This window comes from Suillus subaureus (assembly GCF_016647635.1).
Source record: "Suillus subaureus strain MN1 chromosome Unknown BJ212scaffold_16, whole genome shotgun sequence".
Lineage (NCBI taxonomy): Eukaryota > Fungi > Basidiomycota > Agaricomycetes > Boletales > Suillaceae > Suillus > Suillus subaureus.
The window spans coordinates 1-22231 of record NW_024538572.1 but is presented as its reverse complement, the minus strand read 5'-3'; the positions used below and the strand labels follow the sequence as shown (position 1 = coordinate 22231).

Sequence of the window (22231 nt, the reverse complement as noted above, 5' to 3'; positions counted from 1 at the left end):
TCATCTGGGGGCTGGTGTGCATTTCCTGCATGCTCCAGACTATCAGTAATGGTAAGGTCCTCTGATAACCCATATGCCTGACCCAAAGCATCTGCTTGAGGCATGAGAAGCTCATCTGCATGCTGATGCCTGGTAGCCATTTGAGTGGTTTGAAGCTTTTGTCTGCTACCATCTTGGTTGTACTTGCAGTTGAAGCTCTCGCAGGTGCATGAGACATAGGATTGCAAAGGCATTGGAGGCCTAGGAGGGACTCAGAGCACTAGTTAGCGGAGGTTAAAGACAACAATGACAACAACAATGACAATGACGTGTGTGCACGTGAATGACAATTGCTAACAAATTCTAGATCTCTAAGTCTCACACTGATATCTGACGGTGAATGAATGGTGGATATACAGTGGCTCAAAAAACTGTCTGCATGTTTTGACATTTTTCACTATCTATGATATCATGTGAGAACTCACAAATGGCTCAAGGACATGCTTATACCAAATTGTAGTATGGCTTCAGGGCTTTCATTTGAGCCCTACACCGTGGGAATCGGTGGAGATATGGTGGAGATACAAGGCTCACAAAATGGTGACTCATGCGGACAGTTTTTTGACTCAAGTATTTTACAATAATAACCAGGTATTCTAGTATTTGTATGACCTCCCTTGGCTTTAATTACTGCCTCTATCCTTCTAGGCATACTCTCAATTAATTTCTGGCAATCCTCAGCTGTGATCTTCCCCCATTCCACTGCTACTCTCTCCCAAAGCTCCCATACTCCTTTAGGGGGGTTTTCATAGGCTTGAAGCTTTTTCTTGAGTGTTCCCCAGAGATGTTCAATGACATTGACATCAGGAGACTGTGCTGGCCAGTCAAGAACATTGATGTTATGTTCTTCAAACCATTCCTTAGCTCTTCTGGATGTGTGCTTGGGATCATTATCCTGTTGGAAAATGATATCTTCTTCATCAATCCCTGATTCTGCCAAGCTAGGCAGCAAGTGGTCATTTAAAATGTCCACATACTGCTCAGCATTCATCTTCCCCTCAACCTCAGCAAGCATTCCCACACCATTCCATCCCATACAGCCCCATACCATTAAAGAACCTCCTCCAAACTTGACAGTCCCATTAACCTCTCTGTCTGTTAGGCCATCTCCCTTCTTTTTCCATACATATACCTTCCCATCTGACCCAATCCTATTGATTTTAGTCTCATCTGACCATATAACATGCTTCCAGTCCTCTACAGTCCAGTGTTAATGAGCTAAGGCAAAGGCTAGTCTTCTCTGCCTATGTTTGATGGAGAGAAGAGGCTTTTTCTTCTTTGTTACTGCCTTGAGATGAGCTACCTTGAGAACATTCCTCACAGTTTGTGAAGAGACAGGGATAGTGATGGTGGAATTGATATAATAGGTGGCTTGGACAGCATTATCAGCCTTTCCTGTAGTGATATGTTGGATAATAGCCCTTTTGTCAGTAGAGGTAAGCTTGGATGGATGTCCTCCACAAGAGTTTTCCTTGTCTGGGTGGCTTTCTTTGATAAACTTGGCCACAGTGGACTTGCATACTCCAGTTCTAGAGGAAATTTGGTGAGCAGAGAGGCCAGCATAAGACAGAGAGAGGATATTATCTCTTTGAGCAGAGGAGATGGCTTTCATGGTGATTATGACTATGATACATGAGATATTCTGGTTTATATAGTTAGATATAGTCATAAAATAACATAATGACACCACTTCATAATTTATATAATAGTGGCATGATTTTTGTGGTGTCATAAATAATGATTTATATAGTTTTAATATACACTCAAAAAACTGTCCACATGAGTCATCATTTTATAAGCCTTATGTCTCCACCATATCTCCACCGATTCCCACGGTGTAGGGCTCAAATGAAAGCCCTGAAGCCATACTACAATGTGGTATAAGCATGTCCTTGAGCCATTTGTGAGTTCTCACACAATATCATAGATAGTGAAAAATGTCAAAACATGTGGACAGTTTTTCGAGCCACTGTAAGTCCTGAGATTCTTGCCTCAGATTATTGTCAAATTCTCTTATAATCCCACATATTCTTGCCAGTAACTATTTTGCATCAAAGTCTGGTGAACAGTAATATTCAACAGCTGTTGAAAAAAAGTGACTTTTCAACCATACCCTATCCCCAGTCCAAGCCAGGCAAGTCACTTCCCATTCATGCCCTTTGAGAGTCATGACAAGCTCACCTGTCTTTGCATCCCAGATTCTGATGAAGTACTCCCTTTGTTTTGTTGGGGTCCTGAGGTCCTGTCCACCAGCTGTTGCGATCAAGGTCATGTCTGGTGAATAGATCGCCCGTGTCGCCATGTGCCTAGTCACAATCAGCTCAAGGATTGTCTCTCCACTTTCCATGTCCCATTGCCTTGCAGTCCCATCCCAAGATCCGCTTAACACTCTCCGACCATCTTGACTCCAGCAAACAGACCACACTTTGTGTGTGTGCCCTGTCCATTTCGCGATGACCTTGCATGTATCAATGTCCCACAACTTCACTGCGCCATCCTCACTCCCACTAACCACTTTCTTCCTGTCCAGAGACAGCGCTATTTTCATCACCTGACCTCCTCCATCTCTCCAGTCTTTTCCTATCTGTTTCCCACTCTCCAAGTTCCACACTCAGAGTGAGCCATCTTCTGAACAAGTGATAATCCGCTGTCCACCTGGCAGGTGTATGACACCCCAGACAATTTCAGTGTGTCCTTGAAATTTCTGGCAGGGTTTTATCACTAGTGTCTCTGTAGTGGGTGAAGACATGATCAAGAATTCCTACCACTGAGTGCAGCGCCATCTCAGTGAAAATTTTCACTCATCAAATTCCAAAATCATCACTTATGAAGACAGCAATGACAGGCAACAGCAGGGTACAATGAGTGTTTCTGTCAAATCACAGTTGACTCCACTGCTTCCTGGTACATCTTACATGCCTTATCCTCATGTTCACCTCACAGCTTATACACAGCATAGGCTGTGCAGTTGAAGCACCCAAGCATCGCAAGGTCACATTCCATCAAGCCTCAATCCATGAATAGCAAGTTCTCAACCACTAAGGAAGACGAGAGGCTGCTCACTGCGAAGCATCCCAGTGCATCCTCAATATTTAATAGGAGGATGAGTTGTGTTGCCTGTATGCTAGCATCCGTTATTGGTCTGGTGATTTAATGAAATAGCGACTCGGAGAAGCAGAAGCACTTTAAACTGACTATCTGGTGGATCCTGGGACATGCTAATGTTGACGGTGACGAACTTGCGAATAGGTCACCATCTGATGGCTCAAGGTCATACTTACACACTTCCAAAATTTGATCCAGGAAAAAGATTACGCTGTGTTATACATGCACAGATCATTGTCAAATAACCCCATGTCTCCAGAGTCCATGGTGATAATTGGGTGTGCATATTCGATACTGTAGAGTCAGATTTCCTACATGCAAACCTGAGTATCAGATGACAGATGTCCTCCCTCTCATGATGCTCTGGGATTGCGCATATGCAGACTCAGATGTCATATGGCAAATAAAATAGCAACCAATGTCCCTGTCATATGTTGGAGCGGCATCGGGTTCAAATTCTTGTGGAGGGGAATTTTGACTTAGCACAACTTCAAGTAGACTACTGATTAAGCTTCACAATGAGATTGAAAATCGCACAGGTATCATTCATAACCTGGTGGATGAACCACCTGAGTCTCAGCTTGATGCTGAGGCTGGTGGTGATGACACTGACATATCTTGTACTAGTAGTGCTGTTATTCAGGATACTTTCAGGATCAAAGGGGTTGATGTTGCAGCTGCAGACACTGCACAATTTTGTGTCCATGATATACAGCAAGGTGATGGTGACATGCTCAAAGTCTGTCATATCTGCATATCTGGATCTCAGATCCAATCCTTATCTCATCTTAGATCTGATCCACATCTTATCTCCGATCCTATCCACATCTTATCTCCCTCCAACATCTCGTCATCCATTTTGTCCACTCGTCTGGTCCAGTCCACAATTCATCTGAATCCACAACCAGTGTGTGTATCCTTTCGGTAATCCCCTAACTCCGGTATTTTGGTTATCTGTATATCTGTCCTGCTCCCTGATCCGTTACCTATGCTTCATTTCTGTTTCATTATTTGTGATCTGTTTCTACTTACCAATAGACCATCCATATGCTTTGTACATAGCCTCGGACTCTGCTGATTGATCATTCTGTTAGATACCTATAGTATATAACCTCCTGTAACTCTCTGTAGTACCTCAGTTTAAATATCATCTTAGTTCTACTCATTCCTGTCCTCTGGACTTGAGCATCTCTACTCTCGTCACTCTCCAAGACTTAGGATTGATTCCTGTAGTCTATCCATATCTGCCTCTGTCTCCAACAGTCCATTACCATTAGTTTCTAGTCTGGACTCATCCAGATCAGCCCTACAATACTTATCCCACATCCAGAAGTCATCCAGATCTGCTACGCTACTCGTCTGACCTTCTGGACATGTTAGTCTTGCCTTCCTGAAATAAGGGGCAATACTCAGGTAAGGGGCACAGCGCATGAGCTGAGGCTGAAGCCCTTTGGATCCAGTTATCCCTTGAGTATGACCTTAACAAAGTCAAAGACCTCCAGCTTCACCTTGGTGAGTCTGATCAGTTCATTCCTTCTCATTCTAGTATTCATTGCCCTGTCTCAACCACAATATCCATATTCCTGGATTTACATCAGATGACACATGAATAGCTTTATCTCAGGCTGTTGTGGCACCTTCTGTGCCTGCAGCAGCAACAAAGAAGGCAGCCCAGGGTACATCCATGACTTTACACAGTCACTGCTTGGCACAGGTGCAACAAGCAAAGAGGGAGAGCAAGCTCACATCATGAATCACACTGGACATTTTCACTCTCTTTGTTATACATTTTGCTTTGCTTGTTCCACTTCTAACTTATAAGTACTATACAGACTCATGCAATATTGGTATCTCATCGTCATACATTTTGCAACTACCAGTACTAGTGTTAAGAACCATGCTCAAAGGAGAGAGAGACTGACTCAGAGGGGCTTGGCCTCAGCTCATACGCTGTGCCCCTTACCTGAGTATGTGCCCTTCATTTCAGAGGAAGTCTGATGATGGTCTGACGAAGTCTGGAGGACTTCCGGAGGCTGGCTACTCTGGTGGAGAGTGCGGGAGGACTTCCGGAGGAGCGTGGGAAACGTCCGGAGGAGCGTGGGAGAGTTCCGGAGGAATGCAGGAAATGCTCAGGAGAGTTCCCACTGCAAGGTAATACTTCTACAGGAAAACAGGATGGAAGGATAGGAAGTCTGGAGGTCCAGAGTATGGAGGACAGGAGGTCCGGAGGTCTGGAAGGAATAGGGGTTACATCAGACTTTGTCTGATGTAGAAGCAAACAGAGGTAGACTACCCTAAGGTAGAGTTGGAGGGACAGGAAGTGGACCTAAGTCTGGAAAGAGGGTAAGTGCCAGAAAGGCAAGACTCTAGCCTAGGGAAGCAATCCCTAGACTTGGGACAGAGACATAGGGGACAAATCCGAAGGTCTGGAATTCTGACCTAGGGAATCCATCCCTAGGCCTTATGGAAAAGGACAAACTCAGATGGACTGAAGTCCGGAAGAAGATTGGGCAAGTCTAAGGTGATATTTAGACTGAGGACTCTACTGTAGTTGTACAGGGGTTATATACTAGAGGCTATCTGAGAGGATCAGTAAGCAAAGGAGTAAGGCTATGTATGAGCATGCGGAAACACATTGGTAAGTAAGACAGAACATATGTAAATGAACTCAGAGATGAAACTAGTACAAGGATCAATCAGCAAGATGGAAACAGAGATAACTGAGAACCAGAAAGGTGGAGATGCCTAAATGGGGATAGGCGCAGGATCTTGGACAGAGGGTGGGAATGGTCCAGAGATAGTACAGTTAATATCCAGAGGTCTGGAGATCTGGGGATCTGGGAGGCAGGGCGGAAACAGGACTGATATATGTGAGGTGGTGGATGTAGTCCAGAATCCAAGAGGAGGTAAAGTCCAGATGTCTTGCTGGACAGAATGTGCATAGGGTGGACAGGATAGGGGTGTACGGATCAGGCTAGTAGTAAAGATCCGGAGGTCCAGAGCTCAGGGGTAATTCCATAGCAGATCTAATCCTGCTTAGATATGGAGCACACAGCAGAAGGGGATCTGGGAATGAGTTGGATATGGGGTCCAGAAATAGGTCCGGAAAGCGTGGGAATATGATAGGATCTATGTCTGGCATATGGGATATGACAGGTCCATCCCTTGTGAAGTCCACAGAAATCCTAAATGGTGGCCTTTTTTTAAAGGCACCATTGGTGCAATAGATGGGAGGCATATTCAGGTGATGCCCAGGGCTACTGACCGTGCTGTGTATCGTAATCAGAAGGGGTTCCTGTCACAAAATTGTCTTTTTGCATGTGATTTCAATCTCAAATTTACCTACACACTCACTGGCTGGGAAGGCTCTGCAATGGACACACGTGTTTATGAAGATGCATGTCTGAGTAACTTTGAGGTTCCCCCATGCAAGTATTTTCTTGCAGATGCAGGTTATCCACTCCATCCTGGCCTACTTGTGCCATACTGAGGTGTGTGCTATCACCTTGCTGAATGGGGACATGTCATATCCCACAATCCGGACCCACGTTCCATCATATTCCCACGCCTTCCGAGCCTACATCTGGACCCCACTTCATATCCAGCTCATTCCCAGATCCCCTCCCACTGTGCTCCACACCTCAGCAGGATTGACTACACTCCTGATTTACCCCTGAGCTCTGGACCTCCGGATCCTCACTGCTAGCCTGATCCGTACAACCCTATCCTGTCCACCCTATGCGCACTCCATCCAGCAAGACATCCAGACTTCACCTTGTCTCGGATTCCAGACTATATCCACCTTCTTGTATTCCGGTCCTGTATCCACCTTGTCTTCCAGAGCCCCAGATCTCCGGACCTCCAGATATTAACGCTGGACCTATTCCCACCCTCTGTCCGAGATCCTGCGCCTATCCCCATTTAGGCATCTCTACCTTTCCAGCTTTTGGTTACCTCTTCTTCCATCTTGCTTATTGATCCTTGTATGAGTCTTCATCTCTGAGTTCATTTACTTATGTTCCGTCTTACTTACTAATGTGTTTTCACATGCTCGTACATAGCCTTGCTCCTTTGCTTACTGATCCCCTCAGATATTGTTCAGTATATAACCCCTGTAGATACTCCTATAGTTCCCAGTTTGAATATCAGCTTAGACTTGCCCAATCCTCTCTCGGACTTTGGTCCAGCTAAGTCTGTCCTACCCATCAAGCCTAGGGATTGATTCCCTAGGCCGGAGCTCTGCCTTTCCGGCACTTACCCTCTTTCCGGACTTAGGTCCAATCCCTGTCTCTCCAACTCTACCTTAGGGTAGTCCACCTCTGTTTGTTTCTATATCGGACTTCGTCTGATGTAGCCCCTATTCCTTCCGGACCTCCGGATGTCCTGTCCTTTGGACGTTCTGTCCTCCTAACCCTCAGACATCCTGCCCTCTGTACCTTCGGACATCCTGTCCTTCGTACCTCCGGACATCCTGTCCCTCTGTACCTTCAGACATCCTGCCCTCCTACCCTCCTGTCCTCCTGTCCTCCTGTCCTCCTGTCCTCCTGTCCTCCTGTCCTCCTGTCCTCCTGTCCTCCGGACCTTCGGACCTCCTATCCCTCCATCCTGTTTCCTGTAGAAGTATTACCTTGCAGTGGGAACTCTCCTGAGCACTTCCTGTGTTCCTCTGGAACTCTCCTGCGCTCCTCCAGAAGTCCTCTAGCGCTCTCCAGCAGAGTAGCCAGCCTCCGGAAGTCCTCCAGACTTTGTCGGACCATCATTGGACCTCATCTGAAATGAAGGGCACATACTCGGGTAAGGGGCACAGCGTACAAGCTGAGGCCAAGCCCCTCTGAGTCAGTCTCTCTCTCCCTTGAGCAACATGGTTCTTAACAGGACACGCAAACACCAGGTAGGTCCTTTTACTTAATTCAAACTAATTTTGGAACTTATCTCCTCTACAGGCCCTCTAATAAAGAGGAACTATTTAATTTGTGACATGCATCAGTGAGAAACATCATTGAGTGCATCTTCAGTGTTTTGAAGTGTCATTTTCAGATCTTATTGTTGCTGCCTGCATATGCCATGGAGTTACAAGCATGAATTCCTGCTGCATTGTGCGCTGTTCACAACTTCATCTGCATGCATGATCCCATGAACATCCCCACCAATGAGGCTGATGATGAAGATGACAATGAGAGTGAATATTCTGGTGGAAATGCCGAAGAAGAGGGTGATATTGCTGCTATTGAAGAAGACAACAAACCTGAATTTTGTCAAGGATCTGTGATGCATGATCGCATTGCATCCGCAATGTGAAATAGTTATCAGCGTATCTCATTAGAACGGGCTTTCGAAGGTATAGATCTTGATGATGAGGTTGAGGGGGATGAGGACCTTGAGGACACTACTGATGAGGATCAGGATGGTTTTGCTTCCAAATAGTTCACACTTCAAGTACTACTTTGTAGCCTCCTAAATCGGACAAACATTGTTGCATTGTGACAGTTGTGAACACATAGTATTGTACAAACATTGAAATGAAAGCAAGCAGTAAAAAACAAGGTAATACATGATATATTTCTCAGCCCACCATTGCATCTGTGATGAGCTTCTGAATGAATGGATGCCTGGTTTCTTTGTCCATGAGGGACACATAGAACTTCAAGAAACACTCATTATCCTTCTCACCCAGGACCATTATCAAGACAGTGTGCTGCTCAGGAGGCATATTGGCATCCTCAGTTTGCAATAGGTGTGCTGCGCATGTCACCAAGTCCATGCTGCCCTCAGGCTCAGGCCTAGGTGGAGGTAGAGGCAGAAGCTGCATGCCACCTGCCATGGTACCACTATTCATGGAGCTGACAACAAATCTTTCAAACACATCTGTCAGGTGGTTGACAGTGCCCTGCATTCCCATCACAGCAGCAGCAGGTGTGATCTTGGTGGCCTGTGTTGCACTGCTCATCTTCTGAGACACATGCAAATGTGCTTTCTTTGAGGGGGGGGGGAGACACCAAGGTGGTGGAGACCAGCTGAGCCAATGAAGGTTCAACAGCTCTGCTAGGCTGCAGAGCTAAAGAAAGAAAGAGGGGGCTCTCACTCTGGAGTGAGAGGAAAGCCTACTGACTCTCTAGGTGTTGGTCAAAGTGTGCCAAGCAATGTGTTCGACCCTTAGGGGAAGCAAGGAAAGCAAGATCCACTGGGTGATACCAGGTCAACTCTGGTGAAGTGTGTATGCGGGAATATAGAGCATGTAGGAGTGTGAAGTGTGGGAATAGCATGCGAGCTGGTGTGCAGACATGTAAAGACTGAAGGATGGCATGAAGGTGTGAACTGAGACTGCTGATTGGAGACTGATGATAGTAGACTGTTGCTGAAGACTAGGGCAACGACTCTGATGGATGCTAACTCATGATAAATAGATTCTCACTCTAGAGACTAAGTGATGTGGTGGTGGTTGGTGTATGAAAACCTTTCCCTAGGCAACAGGTAAGCTGTGCCTAGGCGCGCTCCCAGGGCTTGGAAGTGAATAGGGAGCGCTCTAAGTATGTAAATGATGTAAGGACAGGGTCCATGATGAAATAAAGTATTGTATGATGCTAAATATGGTCTGATATGAGAATAAACAGGAAAGGACTCACTAGGGGACTGGTTGGACGATGGATGGATGCTCCCAGATGCTGCATGACATAAGGCAACTGAGCACAGGAAGGGTGTGCTAAGCACATGCATGGGAATGCGTTGCATAGTGCAGGAAAGTGTTGTGCCTCTGGCACATTTCACAGGAAAGTCATAGCTAGTGAGTTGCACACTATACCAATCATTGTGAGCCGTAATATGGGCGATCTATGCCTGGAGGAATCTCATTCCCTACACCGATTCATGGGTTAATGCAAACGACATGGTCTTGACAGAATTGAAATTGGTATCCTCATAAGGGCACTTGGCACCAGCAGAGCTGGTAGCAGTAGAGAGACCACCAGTGATAGAGCAAGGACCAGTGGTAAATGAAGGGCCAGTGATAGAGGAATGATTGGTGGCAATGGGGGGTCCACTGGTGGAGGAAGGACTGGCAGAAGAGAGGGCTGGAGCCTGAGCAAGGCCAGGCTCATCCTCATCAGTGTCTGGTACTGGTGGAGGACCCATAGCACCTGGGTGGAAAGCATGGCGCCCTCTAGTGCCACCCAAGGGAATTATTTCCTGCATCTTTTCAAAGTAAGGCCAGCCTGTGTTGCAGAATGGACACATCTGAGTATTGGACTAAAAAATGTCAGCTTTTAATAAATAAATAAGAGGGGCTGACATACACTGAGTGCAATGTATGAATCCCACACAGTGGATGCTGTAGGGCCATGGATCCCAGCTCCATTGGCACTGTCCCAATGTGTGCTGGTCTGGTTGTGGTATTTATCAATAGTGTGATGTATAGACTTGAGCTAAAACATTGAATCAGTAAAGTGATTGAAGGATGGATGCACTGAGGCTCACTTGCTCTTCACCATCTTGATGGTCTTTGCTGGACCGATTCACAATGGTTGAAGGTGGGGATCATTGTTGATGACTGTTAGCACAGAAGTATAGACCTGTGGCTTGAAGTTGCTGGAGGTATCACTACTTGCACAATTATCATACATATGATTAACCAGAGTGGTGATCTCTTTGTTTCTCCAGTGTGCAGGTGTGCGCCTTGTAGGGATTTCATGGGCCTCAGGTTGAGCCATGATCAGATTGGTGTATTGTATACAGATCATGGTGATCACAATGACACTAGCAATGAGTCTATTGCACTGGTGTATATCAAGGGAGGAGTGAGAGATGTCTGTTGATTAGTATGTACAGTAGGAGGCAAGGAAGGTTTAAGCTCCAACCAACATTTGGGATGATGCTGATGAAATTGCATGATCAATATTTCAAAACTTCATCCAAATATCTCTATCCAAACATGCTCTTATTATTCATGCTATGTCATCAAAGGAACCAACCTGTCTACCATGTCCAGATCTGCTCAGAAATACAAACCTCAAGACACCCCCACCATACCAGAGACAGCAAAAAAACCAAAGGTCAAAAGTACTCCAGCATCAGCAAAACCGCTCAGGTCTTACAAGGCCTTCAAGGGCCTAACAAGGCCATACAAGCCTTCTACACTGTGCAAGGCTAGCAGTCCCATGAATGGAAACACTCCTGTCAAGAAAGGTGCTACCAGGCTTGGAGATTTGCATGTTGATGCAAGGCTTGCAAGACTACTCAAGGCTTCAGGAGGTTACACGGTCTTCAAAGGTCACATGAGGTAGATAGTGAAATGCAAGGCCATCCAGGCCACTGTATTAGTAGAACCAGTAGACTAGAAGACAATGATGACAATAAGTACTGCAACTTGAGTGAAGTATCAGTGCAAGGGGGAGACAGAACTAAGCACAAGTGACCAATGAAAAAGAACAAATGAAATCTGCAAGAAATTGGAATTGCAATGACGAAGACACTAGAAACCATTGGGCTGTTTTTGGCGAGTAGGGTTCCGCTTCATAGGCACACATTGAACTTTGGCAGCTTTCTTCCCTTTCTTCTTGGGCAATGGTTTGGGTTCAAACAATGCACTGCTTGACTCGTCTTCAGTTAACTTGGGTAGTGGGGACTCGGGTCGAGAGGGGACTGGCGTCTTCTTGTTGGGAGGTGCCTTGTATGCAAGTTCCTCTGGGGCCTTGACTGGTTGAACATGTTTGAGCATTGGAAGACTCAGAGTAGGGACCGGCTTTTTCTTGACAGGAGGTGCTTTGACATTGTCAACATCCTCATCAGATTCAATGAGTCAAGTGCGCTTGGTCTTCAGAGGTGGGACCATTGTTTTCTTGACAGGAGATGCTTTGACATCCTCAACATCCTCGTTGATGAGTCAAGTGCACTTGGGCTTCAGAGGTGGGACCATTGTTTTCTTGATGGGAGGGGCTTTGACATCCTCAGTGTTATCATCAGACTCAACAAGTTGAGGGTGTTTGGCCTTCAGAGGTGGGACCATCTTTTTCTTGACAGGAGGTGCTTCGACATCCTCAATGTCATTGTCAGACTCAACAAGTTGAGTGCACTTGGTCTTTGGAGGTGGGGGAGTAGTGACAAGTCAGGGGTGTTTAGTCTTTGAAGGCAGGGGATGAGACTCATCTTCATCCTCAGATTCCTTGTATGTATCAAGATGGCCACTGTGATGCTTGACTTTCGGAGGTAGGGGGGCAGCAGGTTTCTTCCTGGCAGGAGGAACTGGGTTGCAGTCATCAGCCGACTCCTTGTCCTCAGATAACAGCATTTGAGGCCATGGGCCAGTAGTGAGTGAGGTGTTGGTCCCTGCCAGTTGTTTTGCTGTATCATGTAAGTACCGATTCTCCATTGTAGCAAACACATACCACCTGCAACCTTAGTCTTCATAGCACTACATCTAGCCAACCTCTGAGCTTTGATATCTGCAATGTCATTTTCTTCATTGTCATTGTCTTCATTTTCTGGCTTCTTAGTGAGAACTTTGGTCTTCACTCTGATATGGCTGCAAGTGTGATCAGTAAAAACAAAAACAATGCTTCAAAACATATGCCATCCACCATGCCATGGTATCTTTGACCCATGGATCCTCGTCATCATCAAGCATGTTGATGATGCTCCAAAACAATTCCTTGAGATTCATAGTGCCGATTTCACTGGTCCAATTTTGTGCTTGACTGAGTGTGAAGTATGTCTCAAAACAAACAATCAGAAGTGTAATCAATAGAGCAACAGAAATAACTTACAATAATGTGAACTATTGCAATGATGTGTTTTGTCACTGATGATAAACAAAATGTGCGGTTCCTTGCTTGTTATGAGGCTTTGCTTGAGGTAGACTCTGACATCGCAGCCAAGGGACCAATATACAAGTGAGCATAAAACTAGAGTGATGATTAGATAGAACATCAGCAAAGGCAAGTGCAGTGTGACTCACTCGGGCAATGACGTGGTTTCTGAAAAGACCCTTAGTCTTATTTTGCAGGTTGTAAATGCCATGTTTGTAGAAGCCAGTAGGCCAACTCATAGCTGCCATCTTGATCTTGCCTGACTGGAGTTTCTCCATCCCACTGTAGCAGTGTGTTGTAGTATTAGTGAGCTGATAGATGTAATCAACGAGATAACTTACTCCTCTGGGTCGCTATCAAAGATGTGAAGTTTGTTGCATGGACAGAGCCAGCGGGCAAGCTGAGGATGTGCAATGCCTCACATAGATTTATCTTTGACTTCAGGAATTGGCGGATTGAGTGCATTGTTCTTGCTGTGCATGTTGAGCAGCACATACTTGAGTCCTTTGTGTTTGACGGAACTAAATGCTGTTGACCAAGCATCACTCATCCCTTTCATTATCTGGACAAAATTGGATCATGTCAGAATCAAATAAGAGTGCATATACTCACCACAGAGATGATCTTAGATAGTCTGTCAGTAGAAATTGTGTCAAGCTCATCACAAAGACTCAGAACAAAATCCAGGATGCCATTATACAAGTGCAGATGGCATTCTATCACATCTTCAGTCCTAGTATTCATAGTAAGTGTCAGTAAGGGATGATCACACACAAAAAAGGACTTACAGATCAGAGCTGATTTTGCCTCCACAATCATGCTGGAGACCTGTGTGGAATGTGACAGATGGGAGACCAAAGAGATTGAGTACACAGGTAACCTTTTGTCTGATGTTTCAATACATCTCAATAGGGTTTGATATTGCATTTGTATCATCTGATCTGCTTATCATTGTTAGCTCCAAGCTAAATATAATGTAGAATGATGATAAGCTTACTGTTTAATCTTCTTGCTGTGCTTGGTTTGTACCACCTGAAGCAGCTTGTCTGTGCTATTCCTGTGTTTGCTTGATTGTGACAAAGATCCGGAATCAGACAATTTCTTGTGCTTTCTTGATTCCAACAGTGATGAAGATCCAGTTGAATAGGACAACTTCTTGTGTTTTCTTGGTGGTGATAATGACAAAGATTCAGAATCTGATGACATGATAGCAGTTAGGCGCAAGGGAACAAGGCATGCTCATAGCCAAGGAGATTAAAGTGTGGTTATGGTGCATGCTCACATCAACATAATACAACCAAACAACCCACTACCACTGCTGGCATCCAAAATCACTGCCGCTTCACTCTGATTCCTCTGGTGTCACCCCATGCTACTGCTGAATATTCTATCATCTATCATTCTGATACTCCTCATGGTGCAATGCCCAAACTGTGGGACTGAAGTTTCTGACTGGGGCCTCTCAAACCATCTCACTCGCTGGTGTAAATCCTGGCTCTCTATCACTGAAAATGTTCTTGATCAGTGCCATAAATGCCAATGCCATGAATTGCCTACTGCTACTGGTGTGGAAAACCATCCTCCACCTCAATCCTTGACCCCACAGCCAAGTCAGACACCATTGGAGCATCATCATGGTGATATGAGTCAAATTTTTTATATCTGATGATAGGATTCTTATCTTGTTCAAAGTATGATGATGTGCAGATGGAGTACCGACAATCTGGACTACCATTGCAGAAAAGGTGTCTCCCTGCACACTATTGTGACGAACTCCCGTCCAATCCTATTCCTGTACCTGTACTTCCTGCACCTGTTGAGCCTGATGCTCCAGCTGCTGACAATATAATGGATGATGATTTTCAACAATGTGTGGACTGGGTGTGAACAGAGCATGATTCATTTGATCTATTCTGCGAATATCCATACTCCTTCCCCACCTATGACCCCAAGAACCTGAGCTACCTTGACCACCTTTGTGATGCCCCTACCTTTCATCATGTTGACAAGGCCATTGAGCATGATCGTCCATGGTGGGCTGGCTTTGGTTCATCACTGGAAGCTGTCCATCAGGATTATTTCACACCATTTCTTAATGCTTCAACATTTCAACTCATGAACTGGTTCTACAACTCATCTCTCCAGAAATCAATCAAGGACCTTAGATGTCTTGTTGATGATGTTATATTGGTGGAAGACTTTGACCAAGAAGATTTATGTGACTTTAACCCAACATGTGAAGCCAAACATCTTGATAGGGCCAAAAATGACCCTTCTTCATCTATCTTTTCATCTGATGGATGGCATAAAGCCTCTATCAAAATCTGCCTGCCCTGTGAGAAGGAAAAGTTTGATGCAGAAAGTGATGCACCTATGTTCGAGGTTGAGGGACTCTATTATTGGAAGCCTCTGGAGGTTCTCAAAGCTGCATTTGAGGAGGAAGGTGCAAAAGGTTTTCATACTAGCCCTTACAAACTATTCTGGCAACCTGACAAGGACAAACCACCTGAATGTATTATTACAGAACTTTACACATCTGATGCAATGCTCCAAGAACACGAGAAAATCTGTTCCCAGCCCCATGAGCCTGGATGTAATCTTGAAACAGTTGCTGCAGCAATTATGCTATGGTCTGACTCTATGCATCTTGCCAGTTTTGGTAATGCTGCCCTGTGGCCAATCTATATGTTCATTGGTAATCAGTTGAAATACATTCGGTCAAAGCCAACATCCTTTGCAGCTCACTATCTTGCCTATATTCCAAAGGTATGTTAATTTAACAGATAATTTCGCTTGTTTGTGCTAATAATAGTTCCAGTTACCAGACATGATTCAATATTTTTATCTCTGATGGTTCAGGTGGAGTGCTACAGCGGCTGTCCTCACACACTGCAAATGGGAACTTATGCATGCTATATGGTCATTTTTGCTTGATGATGAGTTCATTGATGCATGTCATATCCGCATATCTGGATCTCAGATCTGACCCTTATCTCAGATCCACATCTTATCTCAGATGCTATCCACATCTTATCCCCCTCCAACATCTCGTCATTCAATCTGTCCACTTGTCCGGTCCAGTCCACAACTCATCCGAATCCACAACCAGCGCTTGTCTCTTTTCGGTAACCCCCTAACTCTGGTATTTCGGTTATCTGTATATCCGTCCTGCTCCCTTATCCACTACCTATGTTTCATTCCTGTTTCATGATTTGTGATCCATTTCTACTTACCAATAGACTATCCACATGCTTCATACATAGCCTTGGACTCTGCTGATCGATCATTCCATTAGATACCTATAGTATATAACCTCCTGTAACTTTCTGTAGTATGGCAGTTCGAATATCATCTTAGTTCTGCTCATTCCTGTCCTCTGGACTTGAGTACCTCTACTCTTGTCACCCTCTGAGACTTAGGATTGATTCCTATAGTCTATCCGTATCCGCCTCTGTCCCCGACAGTCCACTACCGTTAGTTTCTAGTCTGGACTTATCCAGATTAGCCACATGATACTTATTCCTCATCCGGAAGTCATCTGGATCCGTTACACTACTCGTCCAACCTTCCGGACACACTAGGCTTGCCTTCCTGAAATAAGGGGCAATACTCAGGTAAGGGGCACAGCGTACAAGCTGAGGCCGAAGCCCTTCAGATCCAGTTACCCTTTGAGTACGACCTTAACAATGCATGGGAACATGGCATAGTCATTAAATTCCCTGATGGCATTTCTTGCAGAGTCTTTCCTCAGTTCTTCACATATGCAGCTGACTACCCTGAGAAGATTCTTCTCGCATGTGTCAAATTTCTTGGATGATGCCCCTGTCCTCGCTGTCTTGTCAACAAGTCCAAGATTGAAAAATTGGGCAACAGGGCAGACTGATGGCAGTGAGAAAAAGGTATCCAAGTTGATGACTGTCACTGTCGATCCATGATTGAATGTGCATGTGAATTCATCTTCAAATTGGGTCGCAGTGTGGTCAGTACTTTTGTTGAGAACTTAATTGGTGTAACATCAATGGTTCCTACTTGGGTTTGTGTTTTTTTGGTGAATCTGGTCAATAGTAGCTCATCATTTGTACCTGCAGAATGTGTTTTCTGAGAAACTCTCAAAATTTGGCTTCAACTTCCACTCAATGCTTGTCCCTGATTTTATGCACAAGTTTGAGCTTGGCACCTGGAAAGCAACACTAACACACCTTATCCATATTCTTCATGCATCTGGGGGTGATCTCATTCCAAGATTCAATGAAAGGTTCCCTGTCTCCTCCAAACCTATTCTAAATGTTTTTACTCAAAAAAAATCTAGATTTTGTTTGGTCCCAACATTTGGCCGAGACACAATATGCAAATTCAGTTGTAATGTCTCTGATTTGACAAAACTCACTGCTCGTGACTTCGAAGATCTTCTCCAGGTAAAATATTAATTTTTGTGCTTATGGTCTCAGAACTTAGATTTGTCCTCAATCAGTGTTCTATGCCTGTCTTTGAATCACTCCTTCCAGATGACAACTCAATTATTCTCGATCTCCTCTTCGAGCTCTCCACTTGGCATGCTTTTGGAAAACTGCAGATGCATACCAAGACTACACTGCATCACTTTGATAACTGCACAACATGTCTCGGCAGAGCTTTGTGCAAGTTCTGCAGTGTAACATGCAGTAAGTTCAACACACTGTTAAGAATCATGTTGCTCAAGGGAGAGAGAGACTGACTCAGAGGGGCTTGGCCTCAGCTTGTACGCTGTGCCCCTTACCTGAGTATGTGCCCTTCATTTCGTATGAGGTCCAATGATGGTCTGAGGAAGTCCGGAGGACTTCCAGAGGCTGGCTACTCTGCTGGAGAGCACTAGAGGACTTCCGGAGGAGCGCGGGAAACATCCGGAGGAGCACGGGAGAGTTCCGGAGGAATGCAGGAAGTGCTCAGGAGAGTTCCCACTGCAAGGTAATACTTCTACAGGAAACAGGATGGAGGGATAGGAGGTCCAAAGGTCCAGAGGACAGGAGGACAGGAGGACAGGATGTCTGAAGGTACAGAGGGCAGGATGTCCGAAGGACAGGAGGATAGGATGTCCAAGGGTTAGGAGGACGGAACGTCCGAAGGTACAGAGGGTGGAACATCCGAAGGAACAGGATGCCTGGAGGTATGAGGGACAGGAGGTCCGGAGGTCCGGAAGGAATAGGGGCTACATCGGACGAAGTCCGATGTAGAAACAAACAGAGGTGGACTACCCTAAGGTAGAGTTGGAGAGACAGGGATTGGACCTAAGTCCGGAAAGAGGGTAAGTGCCGGAAAGGCAGAGCTCCGGCCTAGGGAATCAATCCCTAGGCCTGATGGGTAGGACAGACTTAGCTGGACCAAAGTCCAAGAGAGGATTGGGCAAGTCTAAGTTGATATTCAAACTGAGGCACTACAGGAGTATCTACAGGGGTTATATACTGAACAATATCTGAGGGGATCAGTAAGCAAAGGAGCAAGGCTATGTATGAGCATGTGGAAACACATTAGTAAGTAAGACGGAACATAAGTAAATGAACTCGGAGATGAAGACTCATACAAGGATCAATAAGCAAGATGGAAGAAGAGGTAACCGAAAGCCAGAAAGGTAGAGATGCCTAAATGGGGATAGGTGCAGGATCTCGGACAGAGGGTGGGAATAGGTCCAGCATTAATATCCGGAGGTCCGGAGATCTGGGGATCCGGAAGACAAGGTGGATACAGGACCGGAATACGAGGAGGTGGATATAGTCCGGAATCCGAGACAAGGTGAAGTCTGGATGTCTTGCTGGATGGAGTGTGCATAAGATGGATGGGACAGGGGGGTATGGATCAGGCTAGCAGTGGAGATCTGATGGTCCAGAGCTCAGGGGTAAATCCAGAGCGTAGTCGATCCTGCTGAGGTGTGGAGCACAGCAGAAGGGGATCTGGGAATGAGCTGGATATGAAGTGAGGTCCGGATGTAGGCTCGGAAGGCGTGGGAATATGATGGAACATGGGTCCAGAGTGTGGGATATGACACACACGTGATCTTCCACAAGAGACTGCTGCTCATACACATCAACAAGGTACCAAGGCAGCAAAGGGCAAGGGGAAGGCTAATGTCACTCCACAAGCAGCCTCGAAGTGACAAAAATTCAATATGCTGACATATAAGCTTCATGCGCTTGGTGACCATGTGAAATCAATCTGGCTGTATGGGACAACAGACAACTACTCGATGCAAGTTGTAAGTACTATGCTCTTCACATCATATGCAAACAATTTGGCTGATTACTTGACAGGGTGAGCTAGAGCATTGTTGTGTCAAGTGGTTCTATGCATGCACAAACAAAAATTGATTCACACAAGGCATCACCAAGCATCAGCAATGGGAATGGATACTTTGCAGATTGAGAGATAAACACGAGCAAATACAAGTGGCTCAAAATGACCCACCAATAGTTCCATCAAACACTACTGAGCAGCATCCCTCTCTTCACTTCATTGATCAAGAACCATTACCCTACTGTTCACCAGAATCTCATTACCAAATCTTGACCTCAAAAAAATTCCATTGGGATATCTCTGCATGGCTTGGCAAACATGCTGATGATATTGCTGTTTGTGTGAGCTCAATGACTTGTCATTCAAACTTCATACTGAAAAGATCTTAAGGACTTCCTCCTGCACCTCAAAGAACATGTCTTGGGATGCCTACTTGGTAATAAATATGAAGGTGATGAAATGCAGTTCACAGTGGCACAGTGGAACTCAATTCACATCATCAATAATCAAATTTATCGGCACAAAGTTCTTCACATTAACTACACTACCTATGACCTCCGTTGAGCTCAAGACTCTCTCAATCCACGTACATGAGCTGATGTAATGGTCCTCGCACATGAAGATGAGAATGAGAATCTGCATCCATACTGGTATGCTTGAGTCATCAGAATTTTTCATGTCCTTGTTTGGCATAATGGGCCTGAGTCCAGAAGCTCTGCACCACAGTGAATTGACTTGCTTTGGGTTTGATGGCTCAGGCATGACTTGACTTATCCCTTGGGTTGGGCAGCAAAATGTCTCCCTCATGTCAGATTCCTAGATGCAGATGATCCCTCTGCATTCAGATTCATAGACCCAATGCATGTGGTTCACAGTGTGCATCTAATTCCAGTGTTTGCATGTGGAGGTTCACAGCAGATTGCACCAGACTCTATTGCCCATCATATATCAGATGGACCTATGGACTGGAATTTTTTCTATGTTAATATGTTAGTTTTTATTTTGAGTAGCAAGACAGCAAGCTTACCTATCCTGTAGATTTGTGGACCGAGACATGTTTATGCACTACCATGGTGGTGGTGTCAGTCACAAGCCCATCTTTGAAGCCACAAAATGTCTACTTGATGATCACAATGTGCTTGACAAACTCCCATTCATAATGGAGAAGGAGCATGAAGCTCAAGATTCCAACAGCGAAATGGAAAGTGATGTTGAGGAAGACTTGGATGACAATGGTGAGGGCAAGGACAAGGAAGGTGAGGGTGAGGGTGAGGATGATATTGAGGGTAGTGGTGATGAAGATGGGGATGAAAATGAAGACAGGGGGAGCAGCAAAGAGCATGATGATGAGGACATCAAAGGAAATGGAACTCGAGATCCACTCACAACAGAACATCTCATTGACGATGATATCGTAGATGAGATGGATGAGTTTGGGTATACCAGCCTTGATCAGGTTGTTGTCAAAGATGAGGATGATGATGCACCATCAGATGATGATGATCTAGGGGCAGAAGATGGCAAAGGGCAGGATTATGATGAGGTTGAAGGCATGGGATTTGTGGATCTATAGTGCTGAGGATCAGCCTGAGTGTATTCGGAAGGCTGCAGTGCAAACAAAGTTCCATTCATGTATAACAAGTACAGGGTAGTGACAGTGTTTAAACACAGAGCAAACATAACTATGACCAGAAGGTTGGACTCGGCAGAGTGACCATGTGGGACATGTAGAGAGAGACATTATGGACTCTGCTGTGTCGCTTGTGGGTCTGCAATCTGGATAGGTTGGTAGTGCAGTAGATGGGACAAGATGTTGGTTGTTGTAATTGAGAGGGTTGATTCTCTGGTGGGAAGTGGTGGGCAGAAAAGGGTGGGCGGCTGTGAGGACTGGGTATTTAAGCTTGCGCTCACCACTTGGTCGATGGACAGAACATCAAAATGGGGCCAGAACAGGTGTGCATCAAGACTGGGCTAAGGATGTGCCTATGCATCAGTAGAGTAAGTATGAAATCTGGCAGAGGTCAGGTATGGTGATGAGCAAACAGAAATTAGGTAGTACCAACTAGTGTCAAAAGGCCAACTCGGTCCTTGCAAGAGGTGTGGGAGGCTTGCAGGCATCTTCAGGCACAATTCGGAGTGCTTGTGAGGGGTATGGGGTCAGTGAGGAGTCAAGGAAGGTTGGTGGGACAATGCGTTATGCTTGAGAGGTTGGTGACATCAGTGAAATGGCATGGGAGTCCTCCTGGGAACCGGCATGCCTTTCTGGTTCTGGGCGGTTTTGCTGATGAGTAACTTCACTGGCATTGACTTCTCACAAAAACAAAACTGTCCACTGGCAGGCGTGACATTCAGCAAATGCCATGGATTGGTTTCTTGAATGTTCCATTGGGGGCTTGGCATCACTTATGTTGGTCACATCCCTTCCCTTTTTTGGTGCATGGATTCCCTTGCAATTTCCCTTTGCGATTGCCATTCCCTTTGCTGACTCTCTTTCTCATTGTAGCTCGCCCCCATTGTCCAGGCTGTTCAAGCTGTTGGTTCTGCCTCCTCTGTTGGCAGTGATGGCCTCCAAGAGACCACAACAACCACAGTGATTGCAATAGCAATTGTTGTGGTCATCCTTGTCCTTGTTGGGCTCAGCATAACATACTACTGGTGGCAGCCTGCCATTCCAGTCCACAGCTTCTACAGCTGGATGCTGTGCTTTGTCATTGTCCCACTAGAAGAGCACAGGCATAGTGAAGAGTGCAGAAATCAGGGCATTCCTGATATCCCCCCAGCATGCACAGTGTGCAATCACAGCTGGGAATGCTACAGTGAGTGCACTGTCAGCTGTTGGCCAATGGATATGGTGAGTATTTAATATTTGAGTTTTTAGCGTTTTCTTACCTGGGAATGAACTGCAGACATCAGATGTGGCCGGTATTAGCTTCAGTGATCATCCAAGTGAGCCTGCTGCTGCGAGTTCAGTGCTGCTGCCACCTGCTACTACTAATGGGGCCAAGAGCCATGCTTCCTCTGTCCAT

General features: G+C 45.4%; 7 protein-coding genes across 7 annotated transcripts; 4 read left to right on the top strand and 3 right to left on the bottom strand.

The window, feature by feature from the left end:
* Nucleotides 1-8707: 8707 nt before the first annotated feature.
* Nucleotides 8708-9091, bottom strand: BJ212DRAFT_1480758 (uncharacterized protein; the record flags this gene model as incomplete). Its single annotated transcript, XM_041340145.1, has 1 exon — nt 8708-9091. One exon carries the CDS (start codon nt 9089-9091, stop codon nt 8708-8710), a length of 384 nt encoding a protein of 127 aa, XP_041192982.1.
* A 905-nt stretch (nt 9092-9996) lies between these two features.
* On the bottom strand, nt 9997-10847 carry BJ212DRAFT_1480757 (uncharacterized protein; the record flags this gene model as incomplete). Its single annotated transcript, XM_041340144.1, has 4 exons — nt 9997-10386; nt 10434-10562; nt 10615-10642; nt 10759-10847. The coding sequence occupies 4 exons, from the start codon at nt 10845-10847 to the stop codon at nt 9997-9999; spliced, it is 636 nt and encodes a 211-aa protein (XP_041192981.1).
* A 761-nt stretch (nt 10848-11608) lies between these two features.
* BJ212DRAFT_1299611 (uncharacterized protein) lies at nt 11609-14147 on the bottom strand (the record flags this gene model as incomplete). The annotated part of the gene is made up of 13 exons (XM_041332891.1): nt 11609-11917; nt 12050-12214; nt 12335-12477; nt 12522-12658; nt 12714-12847; nt 12900-12910; nt 13016-13037; nt 13091-13223; nt 13283-13294; nt 13364-13503; nt 13554-13674; nt 13730-13828; nt 13939-14147. 13 exons carry the CDS (start codon nt 14145-14147, stop codon nt 11609-11611), a joined length of 1635 nt encoding a protein of 544 aa, XP_041192980.1.
* Nucleotides 14148-16842: 2695 nt separating this feature from the next.
* BJ212DRAFT_1271676 (uncharacterized protein) lies at nt 16843-17368 on the top strand (the record flags this gene model as incomplete). The annotated part of the gene is made up of 2 exons (XM_041330970.1): nt 16843-16974; nt 17030-17368. Coding segments are annotated over 2 exons (471 nt in total), but the record flags the coding sequence as incomplete, so codon positions are not given.
* A 50-nt stretch (nt 17369-17418) lies between these two features.
* Nucleotides 17419-17655, top strand: BJ212DRAFT_1271885 (uncharacterized protein; the record flags this gene model as incomplete). Its single annotated transcript, XM_041330985.1, has 1 exon — nt 17419-17655. One exon carries the CDS (start codon nt 17419-17421, stop codon nt 17653-17655), a length of 237 nt encoding a protein of 78 aa, XP_041192978.1.
* Nucleotides 17656-20259: 2604 nt separating this feature from the next.
* Nucleotides 20260-20778, top strand: BJ212DRAFT_1480754 (uncharacterized protein; the record flags this gene model as incomplete). Its single annotated transcript, XM_041340143.1, has 1 exon — nt 20260-20778. The coding sequence occupies one exon, from the start codon at nt 20260-20262 to the stop codon at nt 20776-20778; it is 519 nt and encodes a 172-aa protein (XP_041192977.1).
* Nucleotides 20779-21511: 733 nt separating this feature from the next.
* BJ212DRAFT_1354016 (uncharacterized protein) lies at nt 21512-22151 on the top strand (the record flags this gene model as incomplete). Its single annotated transcript, XM_041335611.1, has 2 exons — nt 21512-22056; nt 22112-22151. Coding segments are annotated over 2 exons (310 nt in total), but the record flags the coding sequence as incomplete, so codon positions are not given.
* Nucleotides 22152-22231: the final 80 nt, after the last annotated feature.